The 21,044-nt window shown below is 39.5% G+C and overlaps 1 protein-coding gene across 3 annotated transcripts in view; it reads right to left on the reverse strand.

Annotated features, from left to right (window-relative positions):
• LOC124802890 (phosphoglucomutase-2) overlaps positions 1-21,044 on the reverse strand; it is a 144,674-nt gene that overhangs the window by 105,911 nt on the left and 17,719 nt on the right. For 2 of the 3 annotated variants that reach the window (XM_047263939.1, XM_047263941.1), the window contains exons 4-7: positions 15,675-15,867; positions 12,278-12,547; positions 7,736-7,926; positions 915-1,107 (exon numbers count right to left, since the gene is read on the reverse strand). In XM_047263939.1, coding sequence (XP_047119895.1) covers positions 915-1,107; positions 7,736-7,926; positions 12,278-12,547; positions 15,675-15,867 — 847 coding nt within the window. The remainder of the gene's footprint in view (positions 1-914; positions 1,108-7,735; positions 7,927-12,277; positions 12,548-15,674; positions 15,868-21,044) is intronic. The other variant, XM_047263940.1, reaches the window with a different exon arrangement.

Raw genomic sequence — 21,044 nt, forward strand, 5'->3', positions numbered from 1 at the left:
TCACCAAATTGAAATTTCTTCCACAATTTTTCCTTGTCTTATATTTATCTACATGATAGAGTAACTTTTCATTCATTCTCCTTTGTACATCCACTTCTCAATTATTCTCTCATTCTGCACCCCATAATAGCACCTCATATCTCTTTGTTCTATATCATTTTCAATGGTTATGTTAGCTAATGGCAGCTCCACCTATCACATTATTGTTGTCAAACCTGCATTCAGTTCTGCTACTCTGTTAAGCACATCAAATAATCTTATATTTGAATATTATTCTGTGTATCTCTGCCACAGAAGTCTCAATGCAGTGAACTGGTTGCTTACTTCATTAACTAATTAATTTTTTTTATGACCTTCTCAAATCTAACCTCGTCCTAGCCATAAAACTTTTTGTAAATGACTACCTATGGCTGTTAAATTTTTTGAAAAAAGAATATTTGTACCATCTTAAGAACAACTGTATGTTCATTCTCTTTTGAATTTTGTTACTACAATCATCTTCACAGGAGAGAAACAGTGTACATTAATGGATAAAAAATACATTTTCATCAAATATGACCCAACAAATGTAAACCATACATAACTGTCATAACAAACTGTCTGAACACAGTCCATATAAACATGTTGTTCCTTGGCACAGATACAGTAATGTACACTAGCTGAATGATCCACTTAAAGTGTGGAGTTATCACTACGGGCACTTTACTGTAATTGCATTATTATAATTTAGCTACTCTGCTTTAGGGTTTTAGCAAAACTTATACTTTGTATTGGTAATCAGTTTATCGGATAACTTCAATTAATGTGATTGGAATACTAGCAGATGGCATTAATATATTACACTGAATTATAAAAAAAAAATCATTATTAATTAGATAATTCATGAAACAGTAATAAAAAAAAGCTTACAGTACCACAAAATTATATCCTTCCACATTTGCCATGGACCTCAAAAATTTTGAAGAGACAGTGCTGGCCATCATATAAACATCTTTCATATCCGTCTCCGGAAAGCGTTTTCTGAAGCAAAAAAGGCTCCACCATCCTAACAAGGCACCTAACTCATTTCCAGTAAATACGTGCCACGCATCACCTCTGAAAATGAGACTGGATTCAAAATTCACATTCATGAAAATTTGCAAACTGTGAACTTTTTGACACATTTACTTACTAATGTCAACATTCTTAACTGAATATTTAAAAATTAATAGTGCATTGTGGGTAGCGGTGGCTTGCTTATGATAAGCATCAGATTTCTCATGTAACATGAACACTATTAGACTAATATGAAAAAAAATCTAGTTGGAATAAAATTGAGTGAAGGAACTAATCTTAGTCAGACAGGGACAGATAATATGGACGGAACGTAAGATTAGGGCCATATGAACACCCTTAGAGAACAATCACGCTCAGCTGTTTAGCACTGTGTTGTTGTATGTGAGGCTCCAAAAAACAGTGATGGGCAGTTGAAGGGATGAGAAGGGGGAGCAGGATAGAGGGAAGCAGAATGACCTATTCCCCCCCCCCCCCCCCCCCCCCCCCCAAAAAAAAAAAAATGTAGCTCATGTGAAGCAGGGAGATGGGAGGAGGGTGAGCAGGAAGTAGAATAATGATGCTGCAAGGAAGAAAAGGAGGTTCAGGATGCGGTGTGGGAACAGATACAGAGGTACATACAAAGTGGAGGATAGCAGTGATGATTGACACCAGACAGACTGTACGTTCGAGGATGTATTGGAGGATCAGATGCTAACTGTGTAGTTCTAAGAAACATGTTTTAGAGGAGAATCCAAATAGCATAGATTGTGCAACGGCCACTGTTATTCTCAGCACAATAATGGATGGTCAAACTTGCCTTGCCACAGCTGGCTGTTACCAATCATATGAATGGACAGCTTGTAACTGATCATGTCCATGTAAGACAATGAACACTAGTTGCATTCAAGTTGATATACGGTATGATAGGCTGTTGCAACTCAAATGCCTGCCCACAAGCAGAGGTGGCAAACAGCTGACATGTGGGCAGTCAGGCAGTAACCTAGCAACTGTATGCCTCAGCAGAGCATTCTTGGTCAGGGATGGACAAATGGCTCACTACAAATGGCAGAACAAAGTGGGAACATGGTGCACTAAAACCAAGTATTGGCACTTGCTAGTGCCCTTGACCCATGGGGCAGTTTTGGAACAACATGATATACAATGTGCCTGCTTTCAAGATAACCGTGCCTCTGAATAAGATATAATGCATCAGTGACAGAAACAGAGAACCCACCCAGACAGCTGCATGCATTAGCATGCTGCCTCTGGGGAGGCTCACAGGCCACAGATCGAACTCACCTGGCTGACTAACAACAAGGGCTGGTGTGCCAGCCAGCCTGTGTGTGGTTTTTAGGTGGATTCACACATCCAACTATGTGAATACCAGACTGGTACTAAATCCCATCTCTGTCACACAATTTGCAAACACTCAGAAAACATTTGTACTATCACAAGACAACACCAGATGCAGACAGTTGGGGTACACAGATTCAGTACTGGGAGATTGAAGGGAGGGGGAGGGGGTTACAACAGGGACATCAAGCCACCTTCTACCATTATCGTTACCAAATCTGACAATTAACATACTGACACTGCAAAGATATGGGATATATGCAGTGTAAAAGAAGATGTGACAGAAACAGAGTAGGTCTGATCGAGACTCTTTTTTAAGAAATAAAATCTGTCAACAACAACTGAAAATAAGGGTAGGTGCGTTGCAGTATATTTCTAAGCAACATGAAACAAAAATGAAAGTTAAAAGACCGATAAATAGATATTAGTTGCATATCTAAACTCCCTTAAAGTTAAAGAAACATAAAGGAATTAGTAATTACTTCAAATAATATTAGTATATGACATTATCTACACAATGGAATCACAATCTTTGATTTTTGAACCTTTCTTGCTCACCAACATCACCTTTCCCTTTACATCCTCTTTCAAAATGAGCTTCAGTTACAAAGTGTTGTCTGGTTTGTGTTAAATTTTGTAGTTCAATATGGACAATAAGAATTAAAATAATGAGCTCTCAGTATTTTTTCTATGGATATGACCGACAAAAACAATTAAAATAGTGAGCACTCAACATTTTTTTTACAGGCATATGCTGTGATAATCCAAACACACTGCACAGAAGAATTAAATGTTCCAATTAGGAGCACACGAAAACACAGCTGTACAAGAGACACTATTTATTGGATCAAAGAGTGACACTAGCATGAATGCAATGAAAGTAGTTTACACGTCTCAAACACATTTAACAACTGAGGGCCCAGAGGCCCAAGTATGTAGCTATAAAGATGCTACCCATGCCAGTTGCTGCAGGTTTAATGCTACGTGTGCACGACAGACCTGGTTGTCCCTGGCTACCACATTGGGTAGTTGTAGGCACACTGTTTGAAGGCTATTGAGGCCCAACTTCTGTCCAGCAGGATACTACACTAACCCTCCCTTTTGGGGCGGAACAATCAGACACTGGTGTCTACAATGCTGTGACTGAAGATATGTTCATGACATCTGTGGTGAAGCTGGGGGCAGCAGCCACAGGCGCGAAAAGTTTCCGATCCAGCAGGGCCAGTGTGTATGGATGAAAATGAGTGCGACAAGGGCACCCCAGCTGCCCACAGGTGACTGCTGTACAGGACCAGTCACAGGGACGCGAGCCATCTGGACTTAGGAGTGCACGAAAGCAGCACCAGCATCAGCAGCGACAATGAAGGATGGAGAGGAGATGCTCTGGTGATGGATAACCGACTTCTGTCCCCACTGAGAGCAGTGGCTGCTCAGCGCATTGGGAGGTGCTGGCACTGCCCACAGGAAGCAAACCCGCCGTCAATGCTGATGAAGCAAAGCCCAAACCACCAGGGTAGGTGGGCACGATCAGGCCTGCTGGAATCCTGGAGGGCCAACAAAGAATGAAGTGCTAGGTTCACAGCCCAATGAAGAGGGTCCTGCATCCATACTGTGATGCAAATGCTTTCAGAGGCGTGCCACGAGTCAACATTGAGCTCATATCATGAAGATGGCTGTGGACAATAACCAGGATCTAGTAAGGATGCTGTATAAATGCCCTGGCCCAGACTGTTGTCTCGAGTGTGAACAACGATGAAACCAGCACCGCTGGGGAAAGCACACCTGGCAGCAAGAGGTTGAACAGCATTTGTGGCAGAAGGGAGCTCAACAGGAATCTTGGCCCCAATTTGATGTCATTCTGTGAGAGCTTAAACAAAAATGTGAGAGCTGGGAAATCTTCTGCGTGCTTGTGCATCTGCATTTTAAATGTTCAAACTTTGGCATTTCACCTCGTTGTTAGACTGTGGATGGTAGGGAGGTGCCGTGACTTGGCATATACCATTGTGTGTACAAGAGTCCTTGCAGCACAATCTGATGACCATTGTCCAAAACGAGGATGCAAGGCAAACCTGCTGTGGAGAATATCTTTGACAGTCACATCTGCTGTTGCAGACAGGTAACAAATGACATAAGGGAGGGGGGGGGGGGGGGGGGGAATCAACTGACAATAACCAGAAGGGTCAAGGTGGATTATTTCCCAAGGCCTGTATAGGGGCCAGCTGTAGCAAAAAAACAGTGCTCTGCATTGCCTATTGAGTGTAACACTTGCGGCAGACAGCAACAAGATGTTCCACCTCTAGATCAACGCACGGCCAAAGCAAATGGCTGTGCGCCACCAGTTTCATGCAAGAGATCCCCGCTGACCTCGACGTAATAAGCAGAGATCCTTCCACCACAGAGCTGCTGGAACCACGAAGCAAGAAGTAAACCCTGTCAATAGGAGAATAATGCCACCCAAGAGGAAGAGGCAATGGCGCTATGCTTATAAATTATGAAGTGGGGCTGATGCCGGCACGATGGACCATCAGGCTACCCATGTCGTATCATTCGTACAACCTGCTGGAGCACCGGATCTATCGCCACAGCAGAGATAATATGGAAACAGGTGATGGGGAAACCATGCACTGTGTGCCTCTTCTCCATAACCAGCTGAAAACAAAGCAGTTTATCCTGGATGAACGAAGGGTCAGGGCTCATGGAGAGCCAGGACAGAGGATCTGCATTTGCATGCTGTGATGTATGATGAAAATGGCTCTCATAATTGACCCGGAGCAAGAACAGAGCCCAGCGTTGAAGATAATGAGTGGCTTTGTCCAGTAAGGACACCAGTGAGCTTAACAGGGAAACCAAGTACTTATGGTTGATAATTAAATTAAATTATGCACCATACAAGAACACATGAAAATTTTAAGGGCTAGACAACAGCAAGAGCATGTTTCCCCAACTGACACTAACGTTACTGAGCCAAGTTGACTGTTTTTGATGCAAAGGCAATAGGTTGCTTGCAGCCATCTGAATGGTGATGGGCCAGGACATCCCCAAGCTGTACTGGGACCCTGTCCGGGGCTAGGACTAGATGCTTACCAGAATGAAATGTTGCATGACACAACACGGAGTGAAGACTATCCTTAAGTTGCAGATAGGTACACTCAAAGGCTGCAGACCAAACAAAAGGAGCAAGTTTCTGAAGCAACACATATAAGGGGTGGACAAAGTAGTTGTTCCATATTTCTAGATTTCAGAAGGCTTTCAACACTATACATAGAAGGGGCTTGTAGTGAAATTGTGTGCTTATGGAATATAACCTCAATTATGTGACTGGATTTGTGATTTCCTGTCAGAGAGGTCAAATTCATAGTAACTGATGGAAATTCATCGAGGTAAAACAGAAGTAATTTCTCGCATTCCCAAGATAGTGTTAAAGGCCCTCTGCTGGCTGTTATATATAGAAATGATTTAGGAGATAATCTGATCAGCTGTCGTAGGTTGTTTGCAGATGATGCTGTTATTTATTGTCTAGTAAAGTCATCAGAAGATCAAAACAAACTGCAAAATGATTTAGAAAAAATATTTGTATGGTGTAAAAATTGACAACTGACCTAAATAATGAGAAGTGTGAGGTCATCCACATGAATGTTAAAAGGAATCCATTAAACCTTGGTTACAAGATAAATCAGCCAAATCTAAAGGCCATAAATTCAACTAAATACCAAGGAATTACAATTATTAACAACATAAATTAGAAAGAACACAGAGAAAATGTCGTGTGGGTGGCAAACCAAGGACTGGGTTTTGTTGGCAGGACACGTAGAAAATGTAACAGATTTATTAAAAAGACTACCTACTCTAAGCTTGTTTGTCCTCTTTTAGAGTACAGCTGTGCAGTGTGGGCTCTTTACCGGACAGAATTAACAGATTACATTGAGAAAGTTCAAAGTAGGGCAGCATATTTTGTATTATCACAAAATAGGGGGAGAGTGTTACCAACAATATACAAGATTCGGGGTGAAAATCATTAAAACAAAGGCGTTTTTCAATGAGGCAGAATCTCACAAAATTTCAATCATCAACTTTCTCCTCCGAATGTAAGAATATTTTGTTGGCACTGACCTGCATAGGGAGAAACAATCGTAATAATAAAATAAGGGAAATCAGAGCTCACATGGAAAGATACAGGTGTTCGTTTTTTCCGTGCTCTGTTCAAGATTGGAATAATAGAGAATTATCGCGAAGGTGGTTCGATGAACCCTCTGCCAGGCACTTAAGTGTGATTTGCAGAGTATCTATGTAGATGCAGATGTAGATGTAAATGTAGATGTTGCGAAGGGGTAAGTTGACACAGACTTGACACATTCTTGGTGATATCCAGGAAAGGAACTAGGCACGACATAAAATGGCAAAAGTAAGCCCAAAAGCTGGAAAGTGTTGTTGCAGATGTTTCTCGTATGTGTCCCAGTACTCAACAGACTCATCATATTTAGAAAAGGGAGAACTTCAGGGGCCATGGAGTGCAAAACAGACATACCGAGGAGTATGCCAACTAGAAAAAACAGAAGCCAACGATTGAAGTACCTGAGTTTGATTGTCCAGAACCCATGATTTGGTAGTGCAAATCTGTGGTGAATGATTTTTGCTGGTCTACCTATTGATGTAAAATGTTCTGTGTAACACCATCAGCCATTGTGAGAATAAACTGTGTATCATCCAGAGTAAAAATTTGCATGGAGAACAGGACCACAATCACCACCAATCGTGTTGTAGTTAGGTATGAGTAGAACACGACCAGTAGACTGAACACAACTTTATTCTATGGAAGCATTAAAACTTGAACATAGTATTTAAATAACATTCAGGGGAAACCAATTGTGTACACAAGGAGCTGTAGCAATAAACACAGAACTGAGGCCAAGTGTAGCTCGGCTCAGTTAGGCTTAAACAGACTGGGGCCCGTGGCAGGCACTGTTGGTGATATATATATCTTATATATCTCCCTCCCCCCCCCCCTCTACACACACACACACACACACACACACACACACACACACACACACACACACACACGTACGTCTGAAGACATTAATGTGATAGTTGTCTCGTGCATTAGCAGTGGCACAACTTATTCAGCTTTAATTTAACTTTGAATTGATGACTAAAGAAAGTTCAAAGTGAGGACAATAACAAATTAAAAAGGCTGGTCCAACATTTAGATAATGGTAATAATTACAACATAAATTACGTTTGGCTTGAATCAACATTATTAACATTAAAGGTGGAAGATGATAGTCATAGAAAGATGGATACAGAAACTACTTTTATAATTTAAAGCCTTTCAATTTAAAACAATTACCCAGAAGAAGACTTCTCAGCTACTGCCACTCTGTCAGCATCAGGATCATTGGCAATAATAATGATACTTCCATGAGCCTCTGCTGTGGTGAAAGAAAGATTCAGAGCACTTTTTCCTTCCTCTGGGTTTGGAAATTTTACAGTGGGAAATTCTGGATCAGGTTCCTTCTGTTCTTCAACTACTATAAATGGCTGCAGTAAATGAACAAACAGAAGTCAGGCATATTAGTATAGATTACTCAATGCATCTAAAAATAACTTACTTTCAAAAAACTTTGTGAGCTGATATATGAACTCATCTCAGCAGCAACTGAAATAATAACAACAAGAAACAGAGACACAGAGAGAGAGAGAGAGAGAGAGAGAGAGAGAGAGAGAGAGAGAGAGAGAGAGAGAGACTGACCTGGATCTGGACTGTTTGTCCATATCAAGCACTCAGTTAATACCAGCCTAGACAACAATTTTCTCATTCAATGTCAGAATATTTTGGTAAGACTCACATACAGGTAGTTATAATGCTTTCGTTTAACTTCCTGCATAAACAATCTCATTAAAATTGTTCAAGGTGTAATGCCATATCACCTTATAAAATACTCGAGAGCTATAATACTTCATATGCCTTGAGGGTGCTGCAACAGGACACAACGTCCATTATTTTAGTATTTTAGCAATTTATGTATTTTATAAGCAATGCGGTAGTACACCCAGAAGTATTTTAATGAGATTTAAACCCGCCGTGGAAGCCTATGTATTTATGTCACACACAAAACGTTTCTTGTGCTTTCATAAGTGGTACACCTACAAGCATACCAATATTGTGTAAAATACTGAGAACTGGGAGGCAGAAGGGTATATTCACTGTACAATGTATTAGGGTTCCTTCTCATTCCATTGGTACATTGTTAACCAAACCAAAGGCATCATCATCATACTTGTGAAACAAGTGATGAGAGCTAATTATGTAATTCTTTTATTTTTCTTTCTTTTTATGACACCTACATGGTCACAGTGAGAGGTTATCAGCCTGCAGTACTAGCAAGTCAGTGCACCCCAGGACGACTATCACTCATTAAAAATAAATTAACATATTGTCATATTGACTGGACTGAACTGACAGAGAATGAATTACAGGTTAACAAATGAAAGGAATGTCTAATTCTGATTGCCAAAAAATCCTCAATACAAACCAAAATCCATTTAGGTACCTCATGTGAAGAGACATCAGCATGACGCTTGACTGACAATCGGGAAACACGTAATCTATCTGTGTGTTCTGCTCTGTTAATTTTGGATATCTTGTGAGCTGACATGGTCTCCATAACAGTTGTCATGAAGGAGACAATTTTGTTCAGGACTGGTTCCTGTTTCACGCCTGACTTCCACCATGGCATTTTCTATTCATATCTCGCATTTGCTCTTTCCTGGAATGTTATCAGTTTATCGTTAAACAATTCCAACATTTCCTGGGAAGACCATTGAGGCACTCAAATTTCAACATTTATGTTTCTACCTTATGAATTATTTAGAAATAAAGGAGGCAACTCACCGAAAGGAAGAAGCCATGGGTCGTATGCAAATGAAAGGTACAGCACTTTGATAGCTTCCAGAATGCACTTTCTTTTTCAAGCTTGTAGGGAAAACATGCACGCAAGCATGTGCGCATACACACACAGGCACACGCCTGTCTTCCTACACTGTGCTCAGTCAAGAAGTGTATTCCGAAAGCTAGCAAAGCTCTGTACCTTTTGTTTGTGTATGTATCGCAGACATAGCGCATCTGCCTTTTGGCGAGTTGTCTCCTTTATTCGTAAATAATTCATCATTCTATCTTAATCGAATTATGGAATTCTGGACTGAAGCTCCCAGCAATTCATAAACCATACTGAAAGCACTATCAGAATGTATTGTTCTTTATGGCTAGAGGACTATTATCATCTTAAAATACAACCATTATGGCACATTGGTTTTAAAATGTGTTATCAAATTTATAATGGACATTAATTCCTTCTCCAAAGTTACTAATGTTTACATTAGGGGTCCCATTACCCAACTCACCCATAGAGAGTAATAAACTCTTCATCATCTGAGCCTCTAGAACTTGTCTTGAGAAAGTGAGCATTATACAAAAAAAAAATATGTGATTTATAGTAGTTCTGACATCTTATCAGCAACTGAAAATATTGCACACGCATTCTGCAGATTGTAAGAGTAGTCAAGAAACCACCATACCATTCACATTTTGCTATAAGTGACACAAACTAGATGCAGTTTTTCCATCACTTGGTATGAGGTTGGGGATTGACTAACAAGCTGTTCAAACAAATTTCGGGCTTGCAGCCGGTCGTCGTTCAATATTTCGCACAATATTTCAACTGGGCACCTGCCAGTCATCTTCAGGTGAGCCGTCGCAGACTAGCGAAAATGTTCTCCGTTCCGCAATATATAGCGTACTGTAACTATTCTGCGCAGCTGTTTGCCACAGCCATCGACGCACTCTGTTGTCTTTGATTTGAGTAAATCGTAGAGATGATGGGATTCCATGCACTGTCCAGCTGGTAGCCGCTGTCACGGTTTAACAGATTTTCTGCCAGTCACATTTCTACGGATTCTTTAATAATGGAGTCCCAGAAAGATGTTGCTGTGGACAAAATCATTGTTTTCTCATACTCCATTGAATGTCCAGTAGAAATACAATGTTCAGCAATAGCGGACTTGCTTGGCTGCAAAAGGCGGGTGTAATGCTGATGTTCAGTGCAGCGTTCTTTCACGGTGCGTGTGGTTTGACCTATGTAAGCCATACCACATTGGCATGGTATCTTGTAAACTCCCGCCTTTCGTAGTAACAGATTGTCCTTAACTGATCCCACAAGGTCCGCAATCTTCGATGGTGAGCGGAAAACCACTTTTACCTATCTATCAAGTTTTCAACGCACGCGCAGAATAGTTACAGTACGCTATATATTGTGGAACGGAGGACGTTTTCGCCAGTCTGCGATGGCTCACCTTTAGATGACTGGCAAGTGCCCAGTTGAAATATCGTGCGAAGTATTGAACGACGACCGGCTGCAAGCTTGAAATTTGTTTGAACAGTCAATTCGCCGGAAAATTTTAAAATTCACGACTAACAAGCTCTCGTGCAGCTGAGTGTTTATCAGTAATACAACCATGGTGCACATAGCTATTGGGAAACAGCAGACCTTTTTGCATTTTACTTGAGAGATACATTATGGCAATCTTTCACCAAGTAAATTGATAAACAATAGAAGATGAACAATTTACACAACACTATGTAAATTGATCTATGTAACTGAAAAGAGAACAATCAAACACTGCTGGCAATTGTAAAAATGTGAATGTGAAAATTAAGGCTAGCTGTCACTGTGGGAATATGCAAATAGGTATCAGGGCATTGATAACCTAACTGTAGAATGCTCATAAAGTCAACACACACACACACACACACACACACACACACACACACAAACAATTTAGATGTATGTTATGAATGGGCAATCTTATTTGTTCTTTAATGACATTTTAAATGATAAATTAACACAAAAGATGCTGTAGGCTCTAAAACATTAAGTAAACACATCTCTTATATATATATATATATATATATATATATATATATATATATATATATATAAAAAAAACAAAGATGAGGTGACTTACCGAACGAAAGCGCTGGCAGGTCGATAGACACACAAACAAACACAAACATACACACAAAATTCAAGCTTTCGCAACAAACTGTTGCCTCATCAGGAAAGAGGGAAGGAGAGGGGAAGACGAAAGGAAGTGGGTTTTAAGGGAGAGGGTAAGGAGTCATTCCAATCCCGGGAGCGGAAAGACTTACCTTAGGGGGAAAAAAGGACAGGTATACACTCGCACTCACGCACATATCCATCCACACATACAGACACAAGCTTCCTTTCGTCTTCCCCTCTCCTTCCCTCTTTCCTGATGAGGCAACAGTTTGTTGCAAAAGCTTGAATTTTGTGTGTATGTTTGTGTTTGTTTGTGTGTCTATCGACCTGCCAGCGCTTTCGTTCGGTAAGTCACCTCATCTTTGTTTTTATATATAATTTTTCCCACGTGGAATGTTTCCCTCTATTATATAAAAACAAAGATGATGTGACTTACCAAACGAAAGCGCTGGCACGTCGATAGACACACAAACAAACACAAATATATGGTTATAATAGAGGGAAACATTCCATGTAGGAAAAATATATCTAAAAACAAAGATGATGTGACTTACCAAATGAAAGTGCTGGCAGGTCGACAGACACACAAACGAACACAAACATACACACAAAATTCAAGCTTTCACAACAAACTGTTGTCTCATCAGGAAAGAGGCAACAGTTTGTTGCGAAAGCTTGAACTTTGTGTGTATGTTTGTGTTCGTTTGTGTGTCTGTCGACCTGCCAGCACTTTCATTTGGTAAGTCACATCATCTTTGTTTTTATATATATATATATATATATATGAAGTACATGAAATTAGATGTCAGTATTTTTGCCCATTAATACATTACCTTAAAATTGGCTGTGTTAAAAGCCTGTAACATATACGGATATCCAACACCATGCAGTGGTGTATATGTAAATTTAACTGATGTGTTAGCATTTAAATTTGCAAACAATATGTCATCTTGAATTCTGCTATAGTATGCATCCCACACTTCTCGTAGAGGGTCTTTCATGAGAGGACTACTTTGTAATATTGATGTGTCCCATGAATTTTCCCAGGGGCAAAGATTATTTAAAATATGCTTCTGTATGTTCTTGTCATGAGGAGATATGATCTGAAATGAAACAATATTTTTACTCTTTTCAAGAAGCTAAATGATTGGACAGTTACATTTATAAGCACTCATATACACAAGATACACAATACACTATACCTTTTATGAGCTGTATTGTATATTTAACAAAAACACAACACAGGTCATAAAAGGTACATTGTATCCTAATCATTTTTTGTGCTTTCATCACATTCTCTAACACTCTCTTCTGAATAAAGTTACAGAAAGTACTAGACATTAAGAGGTGAGGAAAACAGATATCCCTTCCCTATTTTCCAGGCCTACAATCAATTATGTAGTACGAAATACAATTACAATTTGCAGCACTGCATTTCACTTGAGATACGTGAGCACAACTATAAATAATGGGTGATTTTTGTATTTTTTTTCTGTAACTAATGAAACACTACATATATTTGCTAACAAGATCTATCAGAACCTGCAGGATACTTAACAAATCAAATGATGAAAGTTTTCATACAAATTCCTGTTGTAAACAGCTACAAAGGTAAATTTAAAATATGTATTTGGTAATAATGATATTATTCCATAGATAATAGGAAGCCATATTTACAAAACAAATAAATTCTTGTATTCAGTGTGAACATTTACACTTCCTGTAATTATCTATGGCCCACCCAACATCATCCCCAACATCAGGGGAGGGAGGAACAAAACGTTCTATAGGTGGACTCTCACAAAATTAGTGTATCTCAAGGGGAAATCATATGAAAACTTCTGATGATCAGCTGTGAGTCTAGAGCAAACATGTTAAATATGGCAGCTCACACAGAGTGTACAGTCTGCAATGCTGTGGATAGCTTTCACTTGCCAGTGGCATTGCTCGTATTAAATATGCAGAAACAACTGCAGAGTTATGGGCCTCTGGAACTTTTTACACTCCAACACAAAGTATGGTAGCATATGAAATGGACTGCTATCAGCAAGCACGGCCACCATCTCTATTTAATGAGCCTAATATTTTAAGTTCAGATATTTAGTCTAAAGCCTGTAGACTGTGCCATCTCAATCAATACGGAAATATTAAGAAAGTAGACTGAGACATGCCTCCTTACTCAAGGGGAATAAGTACCAAAGCATAAATGGATAAGAAGACAGATTCAGAATGGTGCAGTATTCCCTTTGAATTATTTCCAGATTTCACAGAACATTCAAGTGCAGAATAAATATCTACCTGTAATTATTATTTTTAGTTGTTCATTATTAACAATGCTCTGAATTACAGGTCTCTGTTAGAATTGCAGCAGGCATAGCAGCTCATTTCCCCCAGATATTTAATATATTTTTACTCAGAGAACAATTGGAAGTAAACAGTTGACTAAGCTCTACATTTCTCTTACTTAACTTTTATTTAACTGTCTTGAATGCATAGTTTTTTGAATAGAATTATTGGTTTTGGCCATGCAATAGCCATTTTCAGTTTATCTTTTTCTGTTGCACTGCAATACGTCATTTCAACTAAAAATAACATGGGTCAAAATTTTTATTAGCTACTGATACTAAATATTATTTCATGAACAAAATGTTCATACTGTAAACAACAAGATGAAATGTCTGGCAAAGAAACAAGCTGCTGGATATGTGAGAGCCTGTCTCTGACTTCTAAACAAAATGAAAACAACTTACAGCACAACTTTCACTGTGGCAGAACTGAAATGATAAGCTGCACACAAAAAGAGATACCTACATCCATCAGTGAATTAAGTTTCAAAATTGTACGCTCAAACAGCTTTAAGCAATAATGAAATGACATTCATTAACTCTAAATTGGAGAGAGATATAGATCTCCTTCAAGATTTAAAAACAATTTTGACATATTAGCCACATATTCTATGCACCAATGTATGATCTACAGTGCACCAAATTCAATATAAACAGCAACCACAGTTTTCAATGCTATCTCTTTGCATTATATCAACGAATGACGATTACGTGTTGAAGAAAATAGCTGGATCCAAAAAATGGTGATTTCAGATTTTGTTAATAACATTCAGCAAATACCCGAAAACTAACTGCATAAATTGATGTTGCGTTGCTTCTTTTCAATATTTGCCCTCTTTGGCTGCCACATGGCTACCGGCCTTTCTGTAGCTCGCTGTCAAAGAGCTTCCTTTCAGCAAAGATTCTGTTAGCATAGCTGCAGCCATTAAGTCCAACAGCAAAAAAGAGACTAGGCAGATACATTTTCTAAATAATCAGGTTAAAGAATAGTTCTCTGTAAATTAAGTTTCTATTGCAAATACTTCTCACAATTAAAAGTCTTTGCTGTAGTACTATTTTTGATTTTACAGAAATTTATTCAGGAACTTCTAGCAATTACATACAACCATCGTTTCAAGTGTTACGTAGTGATGCAATACAAAACATTGTTATCTTGCTTGTTTCCTCTCTTTCAGCTGAATTTTGCCTTCCTTTCTGAAATGCATCAATACCCTTTTAAAAAATTCAGTATCATCTACGAGAAACTTTCATATGTGTTTAAATCAAGGGTATGTAATCATTACATTATAACATCTTTGTTCTCATGATGAGTGAAACAAAAGGAGGGTTAAGTTAGACTCTTAAGACAAAAAGTGATAGCAGTACTTATCCAAGTCTAATATGTAGTGAGGGTTATGGGTGCATAAAATTGAAATTGTGTGATAGATATCCTACACTACTGCATGAGCGGTAATGCAACAGGTTATATGAATTATGAGGCACATTAAAATAAATCTACAATAATACATTTCAGCACTTTGCTTAAGACTCATTTATATCAAATAAATCACAAAATATTATCTATAAAATAGCTAAATTCTGACAATCCGTGATTATAACAAAGAGCTCCAGAGGTCAATCTTTGATGAATATTACAGTCTATTTACGGCTGATGTATGTAACACAAAAGTATCTATCATTAATTATTTATTATTTCAATTTTCACTTGAAACTAATAAATTAACTTCTTTTGTAATATCTGTCAATAATAGCATAGCAAAGATGAAAGCACCTTGCTGCAATAAAATTTTGGGGAAGGTCGATATATATAGAGACAGAGACAGAGACAGAGACAGAGAGAGACAGAGAGAGAGAGAGTCTTAAAAAGAAAATAATTGTATATTACCTGTGCACCATTGCTCCAATATACTTTGTATCCATTGTCATCCTTAGGGTTATGTGATGCAGTTACCATGATTCCAGCAGCACATTTGAAATGCAGAATGGCAAATGGAACAAATGGTGTTGGACATATTTGTGAGAACAAATACACTTGCACATTTCTGCGTATGAGAATGTTCGCAGCCAACTGGGCAAATCTGTAAAAAAAAAAAATAAATAAAAAATAAAAAAAAAAATTATATATAAAGTTTCATGACACATGGCAGTCATGTTCTACACTTATCATGTAACTCTCATCTCGATCGCAAAGTATTCATATTCTTTCTCCCTTGTGCATTTTGGCATTTCATCACTGTCAACGGAACAGAACACTAATGATACAAAGAATCATTCTCAACTTACGTTTACTAAGCGCATGTGCACTTATGCTTAGTTATAGCAAGTTGGAGTCAATACTTTATAACAATGGTGTTCTGTTCCTTTGACAATGAGAAATGGTAAAATGCCAAGTGGCATAGAGAAGATGTAAAATAAGTATTTTGTGATCAACATAAGAATTTCATTATCTGCAAACTCATATACATAGTTGGATGTATATGCTATATATATTTAATATTATATTATATTATAAATTTATTGTATTAGAAATTTATGATTCTATAAAACAATCATGAAACTTCAAGAAAACTTTAAACTTTTACATGATGGCAGAGCAATTTCATAATTTAAACTATATAGATCTATAAGTTATCAAAGAAAGTGTGCTATTTGCTAACAGAAATGCAAGTTTTGTATAAACATAGCAAAGTTTCTGTGGAGCAAGGTGAGTTTTGGAACTCTTAAGAATAAGAATAAGGAAACAGTCATGAACTGCATATTGGTATACTGGTTAAAATTGACAGAATGAACTCTAAATTACCCCAACTAACTTATTAAAACAGAGCATCAGAGCAATGTTACGCTTTCTGATACTTAAAGAGCTGCACATTAAAAAAAAATACAGTTAGCTGGGAGAGGAAGTATTTTATGGGGGGCACCACTCCTTGATAAGCAGTTGTCTAGCAGATAGGTGTATATGGAGGGAGGGAGGAAGGAGGTGGAAAGGATTATGGCAGCTGGGAGGTGGAAAACAATGTGAGGAGAGAGACAGAGAATGACAGAGAGAAGTATCGCAAGGACTGACAGGGCAAAACAAAGGATTTTCAATGTCTGAGGTAAAATGTGTATTAATTCTGACAAAATTGACAAAACTGTATTATTGTAGTAGTAGCAGGCAAAAAACAGACAGATAAGGAAGTTTTGTATTTGCAACTGAGGGGAGCAGTATGCTACAACAGAATGTAGTCAGGAACAATCATAATACAACAATACAGTTTCTTGGGAAGTGAGTCCACATTACCTGGTTCAACTGAAAGACAACACTGATGTTCCACTGGAATGTTTTTGACTGGAAGTCTTATCACTGATGAAATCCAGCGAGACAGTGAGCTTGTGGACGGCTGAAGACATGGTCCAGCGAGGTGTGGGCTCAAGGACAGGTGAGACGAGGTCCAGTGAGATGTAAACTTGAGGATAGTTGAGATACAATCCAGCAACGTGTGAGCTTGAGGATGTTTTAGCCAAGGTTCAGTGAAACATAGCTCAAGGATCACTTAGACGAGGTCCAGAGAAGCAGCAACTCAATGAAAGTTGAGATGGGCTCTAGAGAAGCACCAGCAGCAACTCAAGGATTGTTGAGATGAGGTTTAGGGAAGTAGCAACTTGAGGATGGCTGAGGTGAAGTCTGATGAGGCAAGAGATTAAGAATGAACTTCAATTGGTCAGTTGTTGAGTGCGGCTGGCATAAGCCCGGAGCACGAGCGAGAGCTGAGAATGAATCCCAACTGACCCATAGTGCTCAGAGCCATGAATCCCAACTGATGGGTTGCTAAGCCTACGATAGGACTGCACAGTGGCTGTAGGTGCCCTGAATACCCACCCAGCAGAAGAACTCTGGCTCGGCATTCAGCAGACGCAGTTTCATAGAAGAAAAGTGATGCCCACAGTTGCAGTGCTGTTACTGCAATACATGCACTGCTACTGGTGAGGCTGGGGGCACATGGTATTGTGGCAGCTGCTGGAGGTTCAGTTGAAAACAACTTGGCATGTTTGCACTGATGATGGACTGTTTCCATAGATCTCCTGAGGGCAATGTAATTAGTAGATCTGAACCGCAGCAGCCTGTGGTACACACCTGTATTGATGGTAACACATTGCATTTGTGGTTCGCTTATGGATGAGGTGGCAGAGCCATTTCGAACACACCGAGTGAGGTGGCGCAGTGGTTAGCATACTGGACTCACATTCAGGAGGACGTGGTTCAATCCCGCATCCTGCCATCCCGAATTAGGTTTTCCATGATTTCCCTAAATCGCTTCAGGCAAATGCTGGGATGGTTCCTTTGACAGGGCATGGCCGACTTCCTTCCCCATCCTTCCCTAATCCAATGAGACCGATAACCTCACTGTTTGGTCTCTTCCCCCCCCCCCCCCCCCCCCCCCAAGTCATTCCAACCCACCTAACACAGTGTGGCATCCACTTGGAAGAGGCAAACCCAGGGTTGGATGCTCCTGATAGCGTAGGTTGGAATCCATGGAGTAGTGGCCGAAGGTAGTTGGCACAGAGGCGGATATGAGAGACAGCTCGAGGACAGATGAGGCAGGGTCCAGCAATGCGGCAACTCAAGGATGGATGAGGCAAGGTCCAGCAAGGCAGTAGCTCAAGGAAAAATGAGGCAAGGTAAAGTGAGGCAGCTTGAGGATAGTTGAGGCAAAATCCGGTGAGGCAGTAGCTCGAGAACGATTGAGGTAAAATCCAGCGAGGCAGCAGTACAAGGACGAATGAGGCAAAAACAAGCAAAGCAACAGCTCGAGAATGGTTGACACAAGGTCCAGCGAGACAAGGGCTCAGGCATGAACTCTGACTGATAAGCTACCTAGCATGGCGAACATAAGCCCAGAACATGAGTGAGAGTTGATTGTGAACTCCAACTGATGGGTTGCTAAGTGTGGCCAAATTAAGACCAGAGTGTGCAGTGGCTGTCGAATGGCCAGGCAGCATCCTAAATAAATGCATGGCATAAGAATATTGGCGTGGTGTCCAGCAGGCACTTGATTTTGCAGAAGAGAGATGGTGCCCACAATTGCAGCACTACTGCTTTGATACACACACCACTACTTGTGAGGCTGGTGTCACACGGTATTGTGGTGGATGCTGCAGGTTCAATTGAAAACGATTTGAGGTGTTTGTGCTGATGCCAAACTGTTTCTATTAAACTCCTGAGGAAGGTATAACTAGCAGACCTGAATTCTCGCATTCTGTGGCACACATCCGTATGGTTGGTAGCGTTAGCCTGGGAGTACAACAGGAAGTTTTTACTAGTGCTAGAAAAAGGTTTTTTGCTTGAAAGTTGCACAATTCTCTAGCAAATGTTTTGTGGGCCTACCATCAGCTGACTGCAAGTGTGTGGTTGCATTATCTCATTTCTTGGTGTCATCATTAACCAAAAATAATTACTACGTAAAATTTTCACAAACCAAATGGGATGTTAAACCCTTTTCTTCCTTCATATCTCAAAATGGAGGAGAATCATCATTAATCATTACCAAATAACTGATTAGCTATGGCATAACTAATTCCTTAAGTAATATGTGACCATCTTTCTCAAAGGCAGAAGGGAAAAATGAACTGGACACTGTCTGTTCTCCTGATACTCCTTTGCTGCTGTATAGGATGATTTGTACGTAAATCTGCCACAGTATATCATATATCAACTTCATCTTATGTACCCTTAAGAAGAATAGAAAGGCTGTTTTTTCTATGCCAGCAGAAAAATTCTTTAGAAATCAGAGAATAGATCAAATGCAATCCATAACCAGTCTTACCAGTTTCCACACCTTATCAATACTACAGAGTACCTCATTACTGAAAGACCTGAGTCGAAACAAGGCCCCGGGAGTAGACCACATTCCCTAGAACTACTGACGGCCTTGGGAGAACCAGTCCTGACAAAACTCTACCATCTGGTGAGCAAGATGTATGAGACAGGCGAAATACCCTCAGACTTCAAGAAGAATATAATAATACCAATCCCAAAGAAAGCAGGTGTTGACAGATGTGAAAATTACCGAACTATCAGTTTAATAAGTCACAGCTGCAAAATCCTAATGCGAATTCTTTACAGATGAATGGAAAAACTAGTAGAAGCCAACCTTGGGGAAGATCAATTTGGATTCCGTAGAAATATTGGAACACGTGAGGCAATACTGACCTTACGACTTATCTTAGAAGAAAGATTAAGTTAAGGTAAACCTACGTTTCTAGCATTTGTAGACTTAGAGAAAGCTTTTGACAATGTTGACTGGAATCCTCTCTTTCAAATTCTAAATGTGGAAGGGGTAAAATGCAGCGAGAGAAAGGCTATTTACAATCTGTACAGAAACCAGATGGCAGTTATAATAGTTGAGGGGCATGAAAGGGAAGCAGCGGTTGGGAAGGGAGTGAGACAGAGTTGTAGCCTCTCCACAATGTTATTAAATCTGTATATTGAGCAAGCAGTAAAGGAAACAAAAGAAAAATTTGAAGTAGGAATTAAAATCCATGGAGAAGAAATAAAAACTTTGAGGTTCGCCGATGACATTGTAATTCTGTCAGAGACAGCAAAGGACTTGGAAGAGCAGTTGAACGGAATGGACAGTGTCTTGAAAGGAGGGTATAAGATGAACATCAACAAAAGCAAAATGAGGATAATGGAATGTGGTCGAATTAAGTCGGGTGATGCTGAGGGAATTTGATTGGGAAATGAGACACTTAAAGTAGTAAATGAGTTTTGCTATTTGGGGAACAAAATAACTGATGATGGTCGAAGTAGAGAGGATATAAAACGTAGACTGGCAATGGCAAGGAAAGCGTTTCTGAAGAAGAGAAATTTGTTAACATCGAGTATAGATTTAAGTGTCAGGAAGTCATTTCAGAAAGTATTTGTATGGAGTGTAGCCATGTATGGAAGTGATTCATGGACGATAAATAGTTTGGACAAGAAGAGAATAGAAGCTTTCGAAATGTGGTGCTACAGAAGAATGATGAAAATTAGATGGGTAGATCACATAACTAATGAGGAGGTATTGAATAGAATTGGGGAGAAGAGGAGTTTGTGGCACAACTTGACAAGAAGAAGGGACCGGTTGGTAGGACTTGTGCTGAGGCATCAAGGGATCACAAATTTATCATTGGAGGGCAGCGTGGAGGGTAAAAATCGTAGAGGGAGACCAAGAGATGAATTCACTAAGCAGATTCAGAAGGATGTAGGTTGCAGTAAGTACTGGGAGATGAAGAA

The sequence above is a fragment of the Schistocerca piceifrons genome, chromosome 6, assembly GCF_021461385.2.
Source record: "Schistocerca piceifrons isolate TAMUIC-IGC-003096 chromosome 6, iqSchPice1.1, whole genome shotgun sequence".
Classification (NCBI taxonomy): domain Eukaryota; kingdom Metazoa; phylum Arthropoda; class Insecta; order Orthoptera; family Acrididae; genus Schistocerca; species Schistocerca piceifrons.